At 34.3% G+C, this 14386-nt stretch overlaps 2 protein-coding genes across 2 annotated transcripts in view; both read left to right on the forward strand.

The window, feature by feature from the left end:
* The window catches only part of LOC117329427 (sodium- and chloride-dependent GABA transporter 1-like), a 52116-nt gene that overhangs the window by 17070 nt on the left and 20660 nt on the right, over nt 1–14386 (forward strand). Inside the window, exons 6-7 of the mRNA XM_033887371.1 lie at nt 8759–8893; nt 14277–14380. Coding sequence (XP_033743262.1) covers nt 8759–8893; nt 14277–14380 — 239 coding nt within the window. The remainder of the gene's footprint in view (nt 1–8758; nt 8894–14276; nt 14381–14386) is intronic.
* LOC117329426 (zinc finger BED domain-containing protein 1-like) lies at nt 1230–4648 on the forward strand. Its single transcript, XM_033887370.1, has 3 exons — nt 1230–2287; nt 2538–2673; nt 2987–4648. The coding sequence occupies exons 1-3, from the start codon at nt 1709–1711 to the stop codon at nt 4318–4320; spliced, it is 2049 nt and encodes a 682-aa protein (XP_033743261.1). The 5' UTR covers nt 1230–1708; the 3' UTR covers nt 4321–4648.

Below are 14386 nucleotides of genomic sequence, written 5' to 3' on the forward strand. Positions count from 1 at the left end.
ACAAGGTTCTGATGTATACAATGTAAAGATTAACAAGGTTATGATGTATACAATGTAAAGATTAACAAGGTTAGGTTTTATACAGTGTAAAGATTAACAAGGTTATGATGTATACAGTATACAATGTAAATATTAACCAGGTTAGGATGTATACAGTATACAATGTAAAGATTAACAAGGTTATGATGTATACAGTATACAATGTAAATATTAAGAAGGTTCTGATGTATACAGTATACAATGTAAAGATTAACAAGGTTTTGATGTATACAGTATACAATGTAAATATTAACAAGGTTCTGATGTATACAGTATACAATGTAAAGATTAACAAGGTTATGATGTATACAGTATACAATGTAAATATTAACAAGGTTATGATGTATACAGTATACAATGTAAAGATTAACAAGGTTCTGATGTATACAGTATACAATGTAAAGATTAACAAGGTTATGATGTATACAGTATACAATGTAAAGATTAACAAGGTTCTGATGTATACAGTATACAATGTAAAGATTAACAAGGTTCTGATGTATACAGTATACAATGTAAATATGAACAAGGTTAGGATGTATACAGTATACAATGTAAAGATTAAGTTAACAAGGTTCTGATGTATACCGTATACAATGTAAAGATTAACAAGGTTATGATGTATACAGTATACAATGTAAATATTAACAAGGTTTTGATGTATACAATGTAAAGATTAACAAGGTTATGATGTATACAGTATACAATGTAAATATTAACAAGGTTTTGATGTATACAATGTAAATATTAACAAGGTTTTGATGTATACAATGTAAAGATTACCAAGGTTCTGATGTATACAGTATACAATGTAAATATTAACAAGGTTTTGATGTATACAATGTAAAGATTAACAAGGTTATGATGTATACAGTATACAATGTAAAGATTAACAAGGTTCTGATGTATACAGTATACAATGTAAAGATTAACAAGGTTAGGATGTATACAATGTAAATATTAACAAGGTTCTGATGTATACAGTATACAATGTAAATATTAACAAGGTTAGGATGTATACAATGTAAGGATTGACAAGGTTATGATGTATACACTGTATACAATGTAAATATTAACAAGGTTATGATGTATACAGTATACAATGTAAATATTAACAAGGTTTTGATGTATACAATGTAAAGATTAACAAGGTTCTGATGTATACAATGTAAAGATTAACAAGGTTCTGATTAGTGGTGTGCAATATTACCGGCAATACCGGTTATTGCGGTATTATTGTCGGCGATGATATATCGCGATATTTTTTTTAAATACCGGTATTTTCACTTTATTTTTAAACACTTACATAACGAAAGTACATCGTAAAAGGACATCGTTTTTTTCACTTGGCATGTTCGCGTCAACCGGGAAAAAACATAACAGGAAGTATCTTAACCTATACTAAATTTAAAACCAGCTGAAGACTATAATGCTACGTTCCGGTAGGATTAAAAAAGATATTATCTCCCCGAAAATTATTTAATAAATGTAGTTTAAAATCTAATTATTTCTTCTTCTTAAAGATCGTTTCACGGTTTGTAAAAAATAATGATCCGGCCATGAACTGTTCGTGAGAGAAATATTCATCTATAGCACAATTTTACGAAATCCGGAATTTTGTCCGCCATTTTTTCTACCTTTATTATATGCTTTCAAACATCCGTCAAGCATGGCGGAGAAAAACAAGTTTGATATTGTGACCAACCGAAAAGCAAAATCAACGGTTTGGGAACATTTTGGACTGAAAAAAATTGAAGGCAAGCTTGTTGAAAATGTTGCCGTTTGTAGGATGTGCATGGCATCTGTTAAATACTCAGGTGGAACGACAAATCTGTCGTCCCATATCAGAGCCCGTCATCCAAATCTACGTGAGCGTAGTAATGACGACACTGACAGTAAAAATACACAACAATCTGGTTCCAGTGGCTTAGCTTCTACTACAAAGGAAACTCAAGTTCACGACAGAAAGACGTCTCAGTGTACCTTGCCAACAGTAATAGCAAATAAAACGCCATATCCTCCAGGCTCAAGACGTGCAACAGAAATAACGGAAACCATTACCAATTTCCTTATTAATGACATGAGGCCATTTAAAACAGTTGACACAGACTGTTTCAGGAAGATGCTACACACATTAGATCCAAGGTACAAAGTTCCAGGTCGGAAGCATTTTTCACAAATTGCAATTCCAAAAAAATACGAACAAGTAAAGGGTGTTGTGAAAGGAGAACTCCAAAGGGCTGATCAGGTGAAATTATTTTTTAAAATGGAAATTACATGATCATAAATATTTAATTCCAGATTTTAATTTTTGAAAATAAAATTAAAAGTATTTGATGAATTATGGAATATAATAAATTAATAATGTATATTGTATCAAAATAAAATGTGATCTAGTGTTAAATTTATATTATTTTAAATTGTTTTTATTTCATTCAAATTAAAGAAGAAACTAATCAAATTACTTGATTTTCAAAAAGAAATTAACAAAATTTTAGGTTGCCATCACAACTGATGGGTGGACATCAAGAGCCACAGAAAGTTACATTACCATAACCTCAACCCATATAAACAATGAATGGCAGATGGTGAACTATGTGTTGATGACAAGATGTATGCCAGAAAGCCACACAGGTAAGTTGAATAAAAACATTTCAGTAGAAATTTAGAATACATCATATTAGAAATTAATAAATTTAAAAATGTGAATCTTCTAAAATTGAAACTTTGATAATTTAAGTCTAAAATGTAAAAAAGTAAAAATTATCAAAAATATAAATATAATATACTGTAAAACATGTGATGGTCAGATAAAGCTAAAAGGAGGCATTGCACATTTCCATATTTATTATTAAAAATTAAAATAAAAGCTATTGCTCAGATGTTATTTGAATGTTGACTTACAAATAATGTAGGTCTTAACTGTTTGTTGACCTTTTTGTTGTAGGAGTAAACATTGCAGAATTTTTGAAGGAAGCTATTGCAGAATGGGGTATCAAAGAAGAGCCATTGTACCTAGTGTCTGACAATGCCAGTAATATGAAGAAGGCAGCTGAAGTGCTTGGTTGTGATCTTCACCTTGGATGCTTTGCTCACACACTGAACTTAGCAGCCCAAAAAGGGCTTAGAGTTAAAGCTGTTTCAAACCTGTTAGCAAAAATTAGGAAAATTGTTGGCTTTTTTCATCGCAGCACAGTGGCAGCTGCTCGCTTGCAAACTCAAGCTACAAATCTAAATCTGCCAAATCACAAATTGGTCATTGATGTTCCAACCAGATGGAACAGTGCATTTGACATGCTAGAACGTTATCTCGAAATGCAGGTTGCAGTTGTAGCAACTCTCATGTCTCTGGCAAACAAAGACAAAGACTTAAAGTTTCTGTCTGATGAAGAAATAAGCCTTGCTGAAAAAGTAATGGAGGCAATGAAACCACTAAAACAGGCTACCACCATGCTGTGCAATGAAAAAAGTCCAACAATTTCAATAATTCTGCCCCTTCACCACAAACTTGTAAGTGTCTATAAAACATCAGTGACTGGGGAAACTACTGCCATTGTCTCTTTAAAGGCAGCTATAGTTGGTGACCTAGAAAATAGGTATGATGAGAAAGCTCATCCATCTGCAAACAGCTTGTTAATGAAAGCCACTGTGCTTGATCCCAGGTTTAAGGCACTGCCTTATCTTGAGGAAGAAAGAAGATTCACTGTTTACAATGATCTTGTGAAAGATCTTGCTTCCCTGAACCCTCAGTGTCTGAATATGATGATAAAAAAAGAGCCAGGGGCACTTTCAGAGTCTATAGTCCCTAATGTTGAAATTCAAGGTGAAAGACATGTAGACACTCTTCCCCCTTTACCCTCTTTACCTAAACAGGAAAATCAGTCAGCAGTTGAATCTGTTCCTTCCACCATCGATATACCATCAACCCCCAAAAAGGCAAAACAAGAATCATTTTTAAATGATTTACTTGGAGATGTGTTTGTCACCAAAGTGGAAAATGTAAAAAGTCCATTACAAAGGGCTGAAATTGAAGTGCAGAAATATAAAGATCTGCCTTCTCCAACCCTTGAAAGTAGCCCACTGCAATGGTGGAAGGAAAATCAGAATCTGTTTCCTCTTCTCTCTTGTGCTGCAAAACAACTACTATGTATCCCAAGTACAAGTGTTCCCTCAGAAAGGGTATTTAGTACTGCTGGGGATATAGTTTCAAGCCAAAGGGCAAATCTAAAAGCAAGCACTGTTGACATGCTGATATTTCTTAAAAAAAACTGCCAGTTGTAAATTCTACTTGTGTTGGCACAGTTAGTCACTTTACTCATTTTAAAATAAACAATATACATCAGTGGACTTACTTATGATGATGTAGGCCATAAGTAAATAAATATGTATACATACTTGTGTGATACTACAAAGGTATGGTTCTATGGACATTGGTCAGTTGTGATTTATAAACAAACCGAGATTTGTTAGTTTTTTTTTAGAATCTAGTCCATTTTGTACTTACCTGTGATCTCAAAATTTATTTTTTTCAAAGCATAATATGCTATGTTTACCCTTGTTTTGTTTTGTTTAATGACTTGTGGAAGTCTATTAAAGTTATTGCTACATACCCTTGTCTTCTGTTTTTATATTCAGACTAGCAAATAATTTCTGCAATATATCGCAATATATTGCAATATCAGGTCAAATATTGCAATATATCGCAATATTGAAAAAGGTGGCAATACCCATCCCTAGTTCTGATGTATACAGTATACAATGTAAAGATTAACAAGGTTATGATGTATACAATGTAAGGATTGACAAGGTTATGATGTATACAGTAAACAATGTAAATATTAACAAGGTTATGATGTATACAGTATACAATGTAAATATTAACAAGGTTCTGATGTATACAGTATACAATGTAAATATTAACAAGGTTATGATGTATACAATGTAAGGATTGACAAGGTTATGATGTATACAGTAAACAATGTAAATATTAACAAGGTTATGATGTATACTGTATACAATGTAAATATTAACAAGGTTATGATGTATACAGTATACAATGTAAAGATTAACAAGGTTATGATGTATACAGTATACAATGTAAATATTAACAAGGTTATGATGTATACAATGTAAGGATTGACAAGGTTATGATGTATACAGTAAACAATGTAAATATTAACAAGGTTATGATGTATACAGTATACAATGTAAAGATTAACAAGGTTATGATGTATACAGTATACAATGTAAATATTAACAAGGTTATGATGTATACTGTATACAATGTAAATATTAACAAGGTTATGATGTATACAGTATACAATGTAAAGATTAAGTTAACAAGGTTCTGATGTATACAGTATACAATGTAAAGATTAACAATTTTATTTAATTTTAACATAGGAATATACCTCATGTTCGGATTATCAGAATGTACCGATATTTTTCGGACATTAATCTCCACTATCTACGAATATGGTCTTGAAGACTTCTTGGATAGTTTCATAAGATACGGATGTTTCCCTACAAAAACCGCCTGGAAATATACAGTAAATAAAGCGATTTTAGAGACGTCTGAGCTTAAATGGAAAGAACGAGTAGCGAGACGATCAGAACTGACGCGATTCAGAAATATTCACCAACGTATCGCTCCACACAGACTGTGGTTCTTGTGCCTCGATATAAGCAACATGTGTCGGGAATTTGGATTCCTCGTCAAACTTGGAAGTCTACCTTTAACAAACTGTATTTGTGACTCGTGTAAACAAAATGTCGACGACATTGTTAAACATTTATTAATAGACTGCCGTGTATATTTTGAGGAAAGAGACATCCTACAAACTTCTATAGTGAATGTACTTCCGGTTATTCAGAGTGTCAGTATTTTAAATGATGATGAAAAACTTGTAAATTTTCTTCTTGGAGGAGATAATGATACGCTTGATATCAGTCCTGAGAATTGGAAACTGTTGATGATCGAGTCCGCAAAGACATTCTTTCTAATGAAATCAGCTCTTGTACATTGGCTATCCCGCCTGTAGTGTTCTATCATAAGATTGACGAACTGTGTTGAACAATAATCAGCTCATATGACTTCGACGAATTTCAGTCCATGTACTGAGTTTCAATATTAATTTAATACATACATAATATCAAATTAATGTCTATTTAATCAATGTACATACGTTCTCATTTTCATATTTTCAATATTGTCGAATTGATCTTCACACGTTGGAGGAAATAAAGATATTCAATTCAATTCAATTCAATTCAATGTAAAGATTAACAAGGTTATGATGTATACTGTATACAATGTAAAGATTAACAAGGTTAGGATGTATACAGTATACAATGTAAATATTAACAAGGTTCTGATGTATACAGTATACAATGTAAAGATTAATAAGGTTATGATGTATACAGTATACAATGTAAAGATTAACAAGGTTAGGATGTATACAATGTAAATATTAACAAGGTTAGGATGTATACAGTATACAATGTAAAGATTAACAAGGTTATGATGTATACAGTATACAATGTAAAGATTAACAAGGTTATGATGTATACAGTATACAATGTATATGATATACAATGTATAGAGTATACAATGTATAGAATATACAATGTAAATATTAACAAGGTTCTGATGTATACAGTATACAATGTAAAGATTAACAAGGTTATGATGTATACAGTATACAATGTAAAGATTAACAAGGTTCTGATGTATACAGTATACAATGTAAATATTAATAAGGTTTTGATGTATACACTGTATACAATGTAAAGATTAACTAATGTAGAATACTTGGCAGCAGTAAAGTAGTGGGACAGTGTTGTATCCTGTATGGTGTTCCAAAAAAAAAACCAGCTTTGGGCCTCTCTAAATTTCGTCTTAAGTGCTACAGATGGAACTGAAGATTTTCGATATTCAAATTGACCGGAAAAAAACCCCCATAATTGGTTAAGACCGTGATCATTCCTGGCAAGTTTCAAGTCAATCCCCCATGTCAGCTTGATATTCAAATGGTAGTGATGTGGCCTAGCTGTCAACATCCTGCTTTTCTTCAAATTTTTGTAGAAAGTCTACACCTATTCTGTGGAAGTAGATTTATTGCCACTGTGAACATGATAGTAATGATTTTGGCTGGAGTAGATGGATAATAAACAATGGTTTAATCACATTGTCAGTGACTAGTAACCAGATCGATCTGTAGGGACAGCTGTACATCCCAGCGGCTGTTGTACAGCTCCAAATATCACTTGTAATCTTCTGAACTTTATGGCAGCTACACTCCAATATGTTGCACATAATCAATTTTAAGCCATAGAGGTTGTGATATCGGATTGCTAATTTCCTGTATCCAGTATCTTTTAATTGAAAATCAAATTTTAGATAAAGTGCAGCTCTTTAATTTTCACTCCTTTTAATTATTACATTATACTATAAAAACAACTTGGTGTCTGGGCATTTTCAGTAGACAATGATAAATAATTTCTGTGTTAGGTTGTACATGTGACGGCCACTTTCCCGTATCTGTTTTAGGTTGTATAAGTGACAGCCACTTTCCCGTATCCGTTTTAGGTTGTATATGTGACGGCCACTTTCCCGTATCTGTTTTAGGTTGTATAAGTGACAGCCACTTTCCCGTATCCGTTTTGGGTTGTATATGTGACGGCCACTTTCCCGTATCTGTTTTAGGTTGTATAAGTGACAGCCACTTACCCGTATCAGTTTTAGGTAGTATATGTGACGACCACTTTCCGGTATCTGTTTTAGGTAGTATATGTGACGACCACTTTCCCGTATCTGTTTTAGGTAGTATATGTGACGGCCACTGTCCCATATCTGTTTTAGGTTGTATATGTGACGACCACTTTCCCGTATCTGTTTTAGGTAGTATATGTGACGGCCACTGTCCCATATCTGTTTTAGGTTGTATATGTGACGGCCACTTTCCCGTATCTGTTTTAGGTTGTATAAGTGACAGCCACTTTCCCGTATCCGTTTTAGGTTGTATATGTGACGACCACTTTCCGGTATCTGTTTTAGGTTGTATATGTGACGACCACTTTCCCGTATCTGTTTTAGGTAGTATACGTGACGGCCACTTTCCCGTATCTGTTTTAGGTTGTATATGTGACGACCACTTTCCCGTATCTGTTTTAGGTAGTATATGTGACGGCCACTTTCCCGTATCTGTTTTAGGTTGTATATGTGACGACCACTTTCCTGTATCTGTTTTAGGTTGTATACATGACGGCCACTTTCCCGTATCTGTTTTAGGTTGTATATGTGAAGACCACTTTCCCGTATCTGTTTTAGGTTGTATATGTGAAGACCACTTTCCCGTATCTGTTTTAGGTTGTATATGTGACGGCCACTTTCCCGTATCTGTTTTAGGTAGTATATGTGACGGCCACTTTCCCGTATCTGTTTCAGGTTGTATACGTGACGGCCACTTTCCCGTATCTGTTTTAGGTTGTATATGTGACGACCACTTTTCCGTATCTGTTTTAGGTTGTATATGTGACGGCCACTTTCCCGTATCTGTTTTAGGTAGTATATGTGACGGCCACTTTTCCGTATCTGTTTTAGGTTGTATATGTGACGACCACTTTTCCGTATCTGTTTTAGGTTGTATATGTGACGGCCACTTTTCCGTATCTGTTTTAGGTAGTATATGTGACGGCCACTTTCCCGTATCTGTTTTAGGTTGTATATGTGACGCCCACTTTCCCGTATCTTGTGTTGCTGATTCTACTTATACGAGGAGTGACATTGCCAGGAGCAGGAGATGGAATCCGTTTCTACCTTGTACCTGACTGGAATAAACTAGCTACATTTCAGGTAAAGTTAATGCCAAAATGGATTTCAACATTTCCCTTGATTTTAGTTACCTGTAAATATTTTGTTTACATGAAGAATTGTGTAACAAGACCATAAATCTGGGTGTTATATTGTAACATAAACTTAGCATTGAAGATTAGAAAAGACATGACCAAAGTTTGACATGATACCCTAGCTTTGTATGGGTAAAATTATGATAATTAAGTTAAGTTGTGATAACTTTGTATTAAAGGTTGGGGGTAGTAACATGATCAGTAAGTTGTGATGTATTAAAGGTTTGGGGTAGTTCAGTAAGTTGTGATGTATTAAAGGTTTGGGGTAGTAACATGATCAGTAAGTTGTGATGTATTAAAGGTTTGGGGTAGTTCAGTAAGTTGTGATGTATTAAAGGTTTGGGGTAGTAACATGGCCAGTAAGTTGTGATGTATTAAAGGTTTGTGGTAGTAACATGATCAGTAAGTTATGATGTATTAAAGGTTTGGGGTAGTTCAGTAAGTTGTGATGTATTAAAAGTTTGGGGTAGTTCAGTAAGTTGTGATGTATTAAAGGTTTGGGGTAGTAACATGGTCAGTAAGTTGTGATGTATTAAAGGTTTAGGGTAGTAACATGATCAGTAAGTTGTGATGTATTAAAGGTTTGGGGTAGTAACATGACCAGTAAGTTGTGATGTATTAAAGGTTTGGGGTAGTTCAGTAAGTTGTGATGTATTAAAGGTTTGGGGTAGACCAGTAAGTTGTGATGTATTAAAGGTTTGGGGTAGTTCAGTAAGTTGTGATGTATTAAAGGTTTGGGGTAGTAACAAGATCAGTAAGTTGTGATGTATTAAAGGTTTGGGGTAGTTCAGTAAGTTGTGATGTATTAAAGGTTTAGGGTAACATGATCAGTAAGTTGTGATGTATTAAAGGTTTGGGGTAGTAACAAGATCAGTAAGTTGTGATGTATTAAAGGTTTGGGGTAGTTCAGTAAGTTGTGATGTATTAAAGGTTTGGGGTAGTTCAGTAAGTTGTGATGTATTAAAGGTTTGGGGTAGTAACATGATCAGTAAATTGTGATGTATTAAAGGTTTGGGGTAGTTCAGTAAGTTGTGATGTATTAAAGGTTTGGGGTAGTTCAGTAAGTTGTGATGTATTAAAGGTTTGGGGTAGTAACATGATCAGTAAGTTGTAATGTATTAAAGGTTTGGGGTAGTAACATGGTCAGTAAGTTGTGATGTATTAAAGGTTTGGGGTAGTTCAGTAAGTTGTAATGTATTAAAGGTTTGGGGTAGTAAGATGATCAGTAAGTTGTGATGTCTTAAAGGTTTAGGGTAACATGATCAGTAAGTTGTGATGTCTTAAAGGTTTAGGGTAACATGATCAGTAAGTTGTGATGTATTAAAGGTTTGGGGTAGTAAGATGATCAGTAAGTTGTGATGTCTTAAAGGTTTAGGGTAACATGATCAGTAAGTTGTGATGTCTTAAAGGTTTAGGGTAACATGGTCAGTAAGTTGTGATGTCTTAAAGGTTTAGGGTAACATGATCAGTAAGTTGTGATGTATTAAAGGTTTGGGGTAGTAACATGGTCAGTAAGTTGTGATGTATTAAAGGTTTCGGGTAGTTCAGTAAGTTGTGCAGGGTTGCCAACCTGTAAGTAGCCCAATGTGGGAGATCTCCCACATTGGGCTCTTGCAATGTGTGAGACTTTTTTACGACGTCACGGCATCACAGCGTTTTATTATTTGATTAAATGTTGTAGAAAAAATATCAGACATTAACAGATATTTAAGCCATTTATTTAATATATCTTCTTGCTTTGAAATCTCCTCCTTTGGAGCAAGCTGATAGTCAATAATTTCCTCCTCAAGTGAATCCTTCTATCCTTGGTGACATTATATGTAATCTAGCTGCCAGTTATAGAACTTAAAGAACTTAAGTTTCCAATAGTTTTTGTAAGTTGATTATTAACAGTTTTATTCAATAGTTTTAGGGTTAAGATTATAAAATGTTTTGAAGCAATGGATAACTGTTCTATTTATATCATGTAGGCGTTTGAGATTTTTGGATTTAATTTCTAGTAGATAATATAAAGTATATAGCTCTATGGCTAGGTACCAAAAAATCCATGTCAAAGAAGGATCATGCAGGGGGAACTTTGCAATCATCTTGTCCGTCACTGCCATATAGAATTCCCCGACTGTCTTGCAAAAGTAAAAATAAAATGCGATTACTTATAAATTATCATCTTTTTAGAGTTTAATTTTTAGCTGTGGTAATTATATAAACCTTTACCTGAAAACAAACTCAATGCCAAGTGACAAAATGTGGAATTTTATATCACATACTGCGCTTGATCTGATCGAAAACTTGGCTTTTAACAACTTGCAATAGGCATGCTACTTTACTTTACGAAAACACGTTTAGAAAACCAATCGTGATTTTTTCCCCATGGCGATTCTTTGAACTTGGCGAGCTTAGCCTTAGTGGACCAGATATCGATCTTTTTCCTTTTAGGCGACGGCATATTTCACGAAATATCAAAGGGATTGTTTAGTTATAAACTGAGAATGTGAATATTACTCACTATTTTTGTAGGCCTAAGCTTAGTTATCGCGTTTAGAAGTCAGCTCTCCGAACGTGCTTCCGTCGCTACCGACCGGATGTGAAGCGCGACGCCTGGTGTAATCTTTACAAAAACTGTAAGAGTTATTCCCCTTTGAACAGTCCCAAGCTAAAGTTGTCGATTTCATGGCTTCGCGTGAGGCGACTTGAGAAAACTTAATCGATGTGTGAGATTTGTACCTCACGTTACGTGAGGATTGCTTCAACGTGAGAAGGGACATTTTAGGGACGTTTTTACGTGAGTTTTTTGTCTCACGTGAGTGAGTTGGCAACCCTGGTTGCGATGTATTAAAGGTTTGGGGTAGTAACATGATCAGTAAGTTGTGATGTATTAATGGTTTGGGGTAGTAACATGGTCAGTAAGTTGTGATGTATTAAAGGTTTGGGGTAACATGATCAGTAAGTTGTGATGTATTAAAGGTTTGGGGTAGTGACATGATCAGTAAGTTGTGATGTCTTAAAGGTTTAGGGTAACATGATCAGTAAGTTGTGATGTATTAAAGGTTTGGGGTAGTAACATGGTCAGTAAGTTGTGATGTATTAAAGGTTTGGGGTAGTAACATGGTCAGTAAGTTGTGATGTATTAAAGGTTTGGGGTAGTGACATGGTCAGTAAGTTGTGATGTATTAAAGGTTTGGGGTAGTTCAGTAAGTTGTGATGTATTAAAGGTTTGGGGTAGTTCAGTAAGTTGTGATGTATTAATGGTTTGGGGTAGTAACATGATCAGTAAGTTGTGATGTATTAAAGGTTTGGGGTAGTAACATGATCAGTAAGTTGTGATGTATTAAAGGTTTGGGGTAGTAACATGATCAGTAAGTTGTGATGTATTAAAGGTTTGGGGTAGTTCAGTAAGTTGTGATGTATTAAAGGTTTGGGATAGTAACATGATCAGTAAGTTGTGATGTATTAAAGGTTTGGGGTAGTAACATGATCAGTAAGTTGTGATGTATTAAAGGTTTGGGGTAGTAACATGATCAGTAAGTTGTGATGTAACATGATCAGTAAGTTGTGATGTATTAAAGGTTTGGAGTAGTAACATGATCAGTAAGTTGTGATGTAACATGATCAGTAAGTTGTGATGTAACATGATCAGTAAGTTGTGATGTATTAAAGGTTTGGGGTAGTAACATGATCAGTAAGTTGTGATGTAACATGATCAGTAAGTTGTGATGTATTAAAGGTTTGGGGTAGTAATATGATCAGTAAGTTGTGATGTATTAAAGGTTTGGGGTAGTAACATGATCAGTAAGTTGTGATGTATTAAAGGTTTGGGGTAGTAACATGATCAGTAAGTTGTGATGTATTAAAGGTTTGGGGTAGTTCAGTAAGTTGTGATGTATTAAAGGTTTGGGGTAGTAACATGGTCAGTAAGTTGTGATGTATTAAAGGTTTGGGGTAGTTCAGTAAGTTGTGATGTATTAAAGGTTTGGGGTAGTAACATGATCAGTAAGTTGTGATGTATTAAAGGTTTGGGGTAGTAACATGATCAGTAAGTTGTGATGTATTAAAGGTTTGGGGTAGTAAGATGATCAGTAAGTTGTGATGTATTAAGAGTTTGGAGTAGTAAGATGATCAGTAAGTTGTGATGTATTAAAGGTTTGGGGTAGTTCAGTAAGTTGTGATGTATTAAAGGTTTGGAGTAGTAACATGATCAGTAAGTTGTGATGTATTAAGAGTTTGGAGTAGTAACATGATCAGTAAGTTGTGATGTAACATGATCAGTAAGTTGTGATGTATTAAAGGTTTGGAGTAGTAACATGATCAGTAAGTTGTGATGTATTAAGAGTTTGGGGTAGTTCAGTAAGTTGTGATGTATTAAAGGTTTGGGGTAGTTCAGTAAGTTGTGATGTATTAAAGGTTTGGGGTAGTTCAGTAAGTTGTGATGTATTAAAGGTTTGGGGTAGTTCAGTAAGTTGTGATGTATCAAAGGTTTGGGGTAGTTCAGTAAGTTGTGATGTATTAAAGGTTTGGGGTAGTTCAGTAAGTTGTGATGTATTAAAGGTTTGGAGTAGTAACATGATCAGTAAGTTGTGATGTATTAAGAGTTTGGAGTAGTAACATGATCAGTAAGTTGTGATGTATTAAGAGTTTGGAGTAGTAACATGATCAGTAAGTTGTGATGTATTAAAGGTTTGGAGTAGTAACATGATCAGTAAGTTGTGATGTATTAAGAGTTTGGGGTAGTAACATGATCAGTAAGTTGTGATGTATTAAAGGTTTGGAGTAGTAACATGATCAGTAAGTTGTGATGTATTAAAGGTTTGGGGTAGTTCAGTAAGTTGTGATGTATTAAAGGTTTGGGGTAGTAACATGATCAGTAAGTTGTGATGTATTAAGAGTTTGGGGTAGTAACATGGTCAGTAAGTTGTGATGTATTAAGAGTTTGGAGTAGTAACATGATCAGTAAGTTGTGATGTATTAAGAGTTTGGAGTAGTAACATGATCAGTAAGTTGTGATGTATTAAGAGTTTGGAGTAGTAACATGATCAGTAAGTTGTGATGTATTAAAGGTTTGGGGTAGTAACATGATCAGTAAGTTGTGATGTATTAAGAGTTTGGAGTAGTAACATGATCAGTAAGTTGTGATGTATTAAGAGTTTGGAGTAGTAACATGATCAGTAAGTTGTGATGTATTAAGAGTTTGGAGTAGTAACATGATCAGTAAGTTGTGATGTATTAAAGGTTTGGGGTAGTAACATGATCAGTAAGTTGTGATGTATTAAGAGTTTGGGGTAGTAACATGATCAGTAAGTTGTGATATCGTAACTTTAAACTTTGTATTTAAGGTTTGGGGAGACGCAGCTGTCCAGATATTTTACTCCGTGGGTATGGCATGGGGAGGTCTCATCACCATGGCGAGTTACAACAAGTTCCACAACAACGTGTACAGGTAAGA

The sequence above is a fragment of the Pecten maximus genome, chromosome 6 (assembly GCF_902652985.1).
Source record: "Pecten maximus chromosome 6, xPecMax1.1, whole genome shotgun sequence".
Taxonomy (NCBI): Eukaryota; Metazoa; Mollusca; class Bivalvia; order Pectinida; family Pectinidae; genus Pecten; species Pecten maximus.

Bases quoted from the DNA above. Each gene is read 5' to 3' on its own strand.
- LOC117329426 (XM_033887370.1), top strand. From the start codon at position 1,709: ATGGCGGAGAAAAACAAGTTTGATATTGTGACCAACCGAAAAGCAAAA. The intron at 2,288-2,537 runs GTGAAATTATTT...ACAAAATTTTAG, and splicing joins AACTCCAAAGGGCTGATCAG to GTTGCCATCACAACTGATGG. The intron at 2,674-2,986 runs GTAAGTTGAATA...TTTTTGTTGTAG, and splicing joins TATGCCAGAAAGCCACACAG to GAGTAAACATTGCAGAATTT.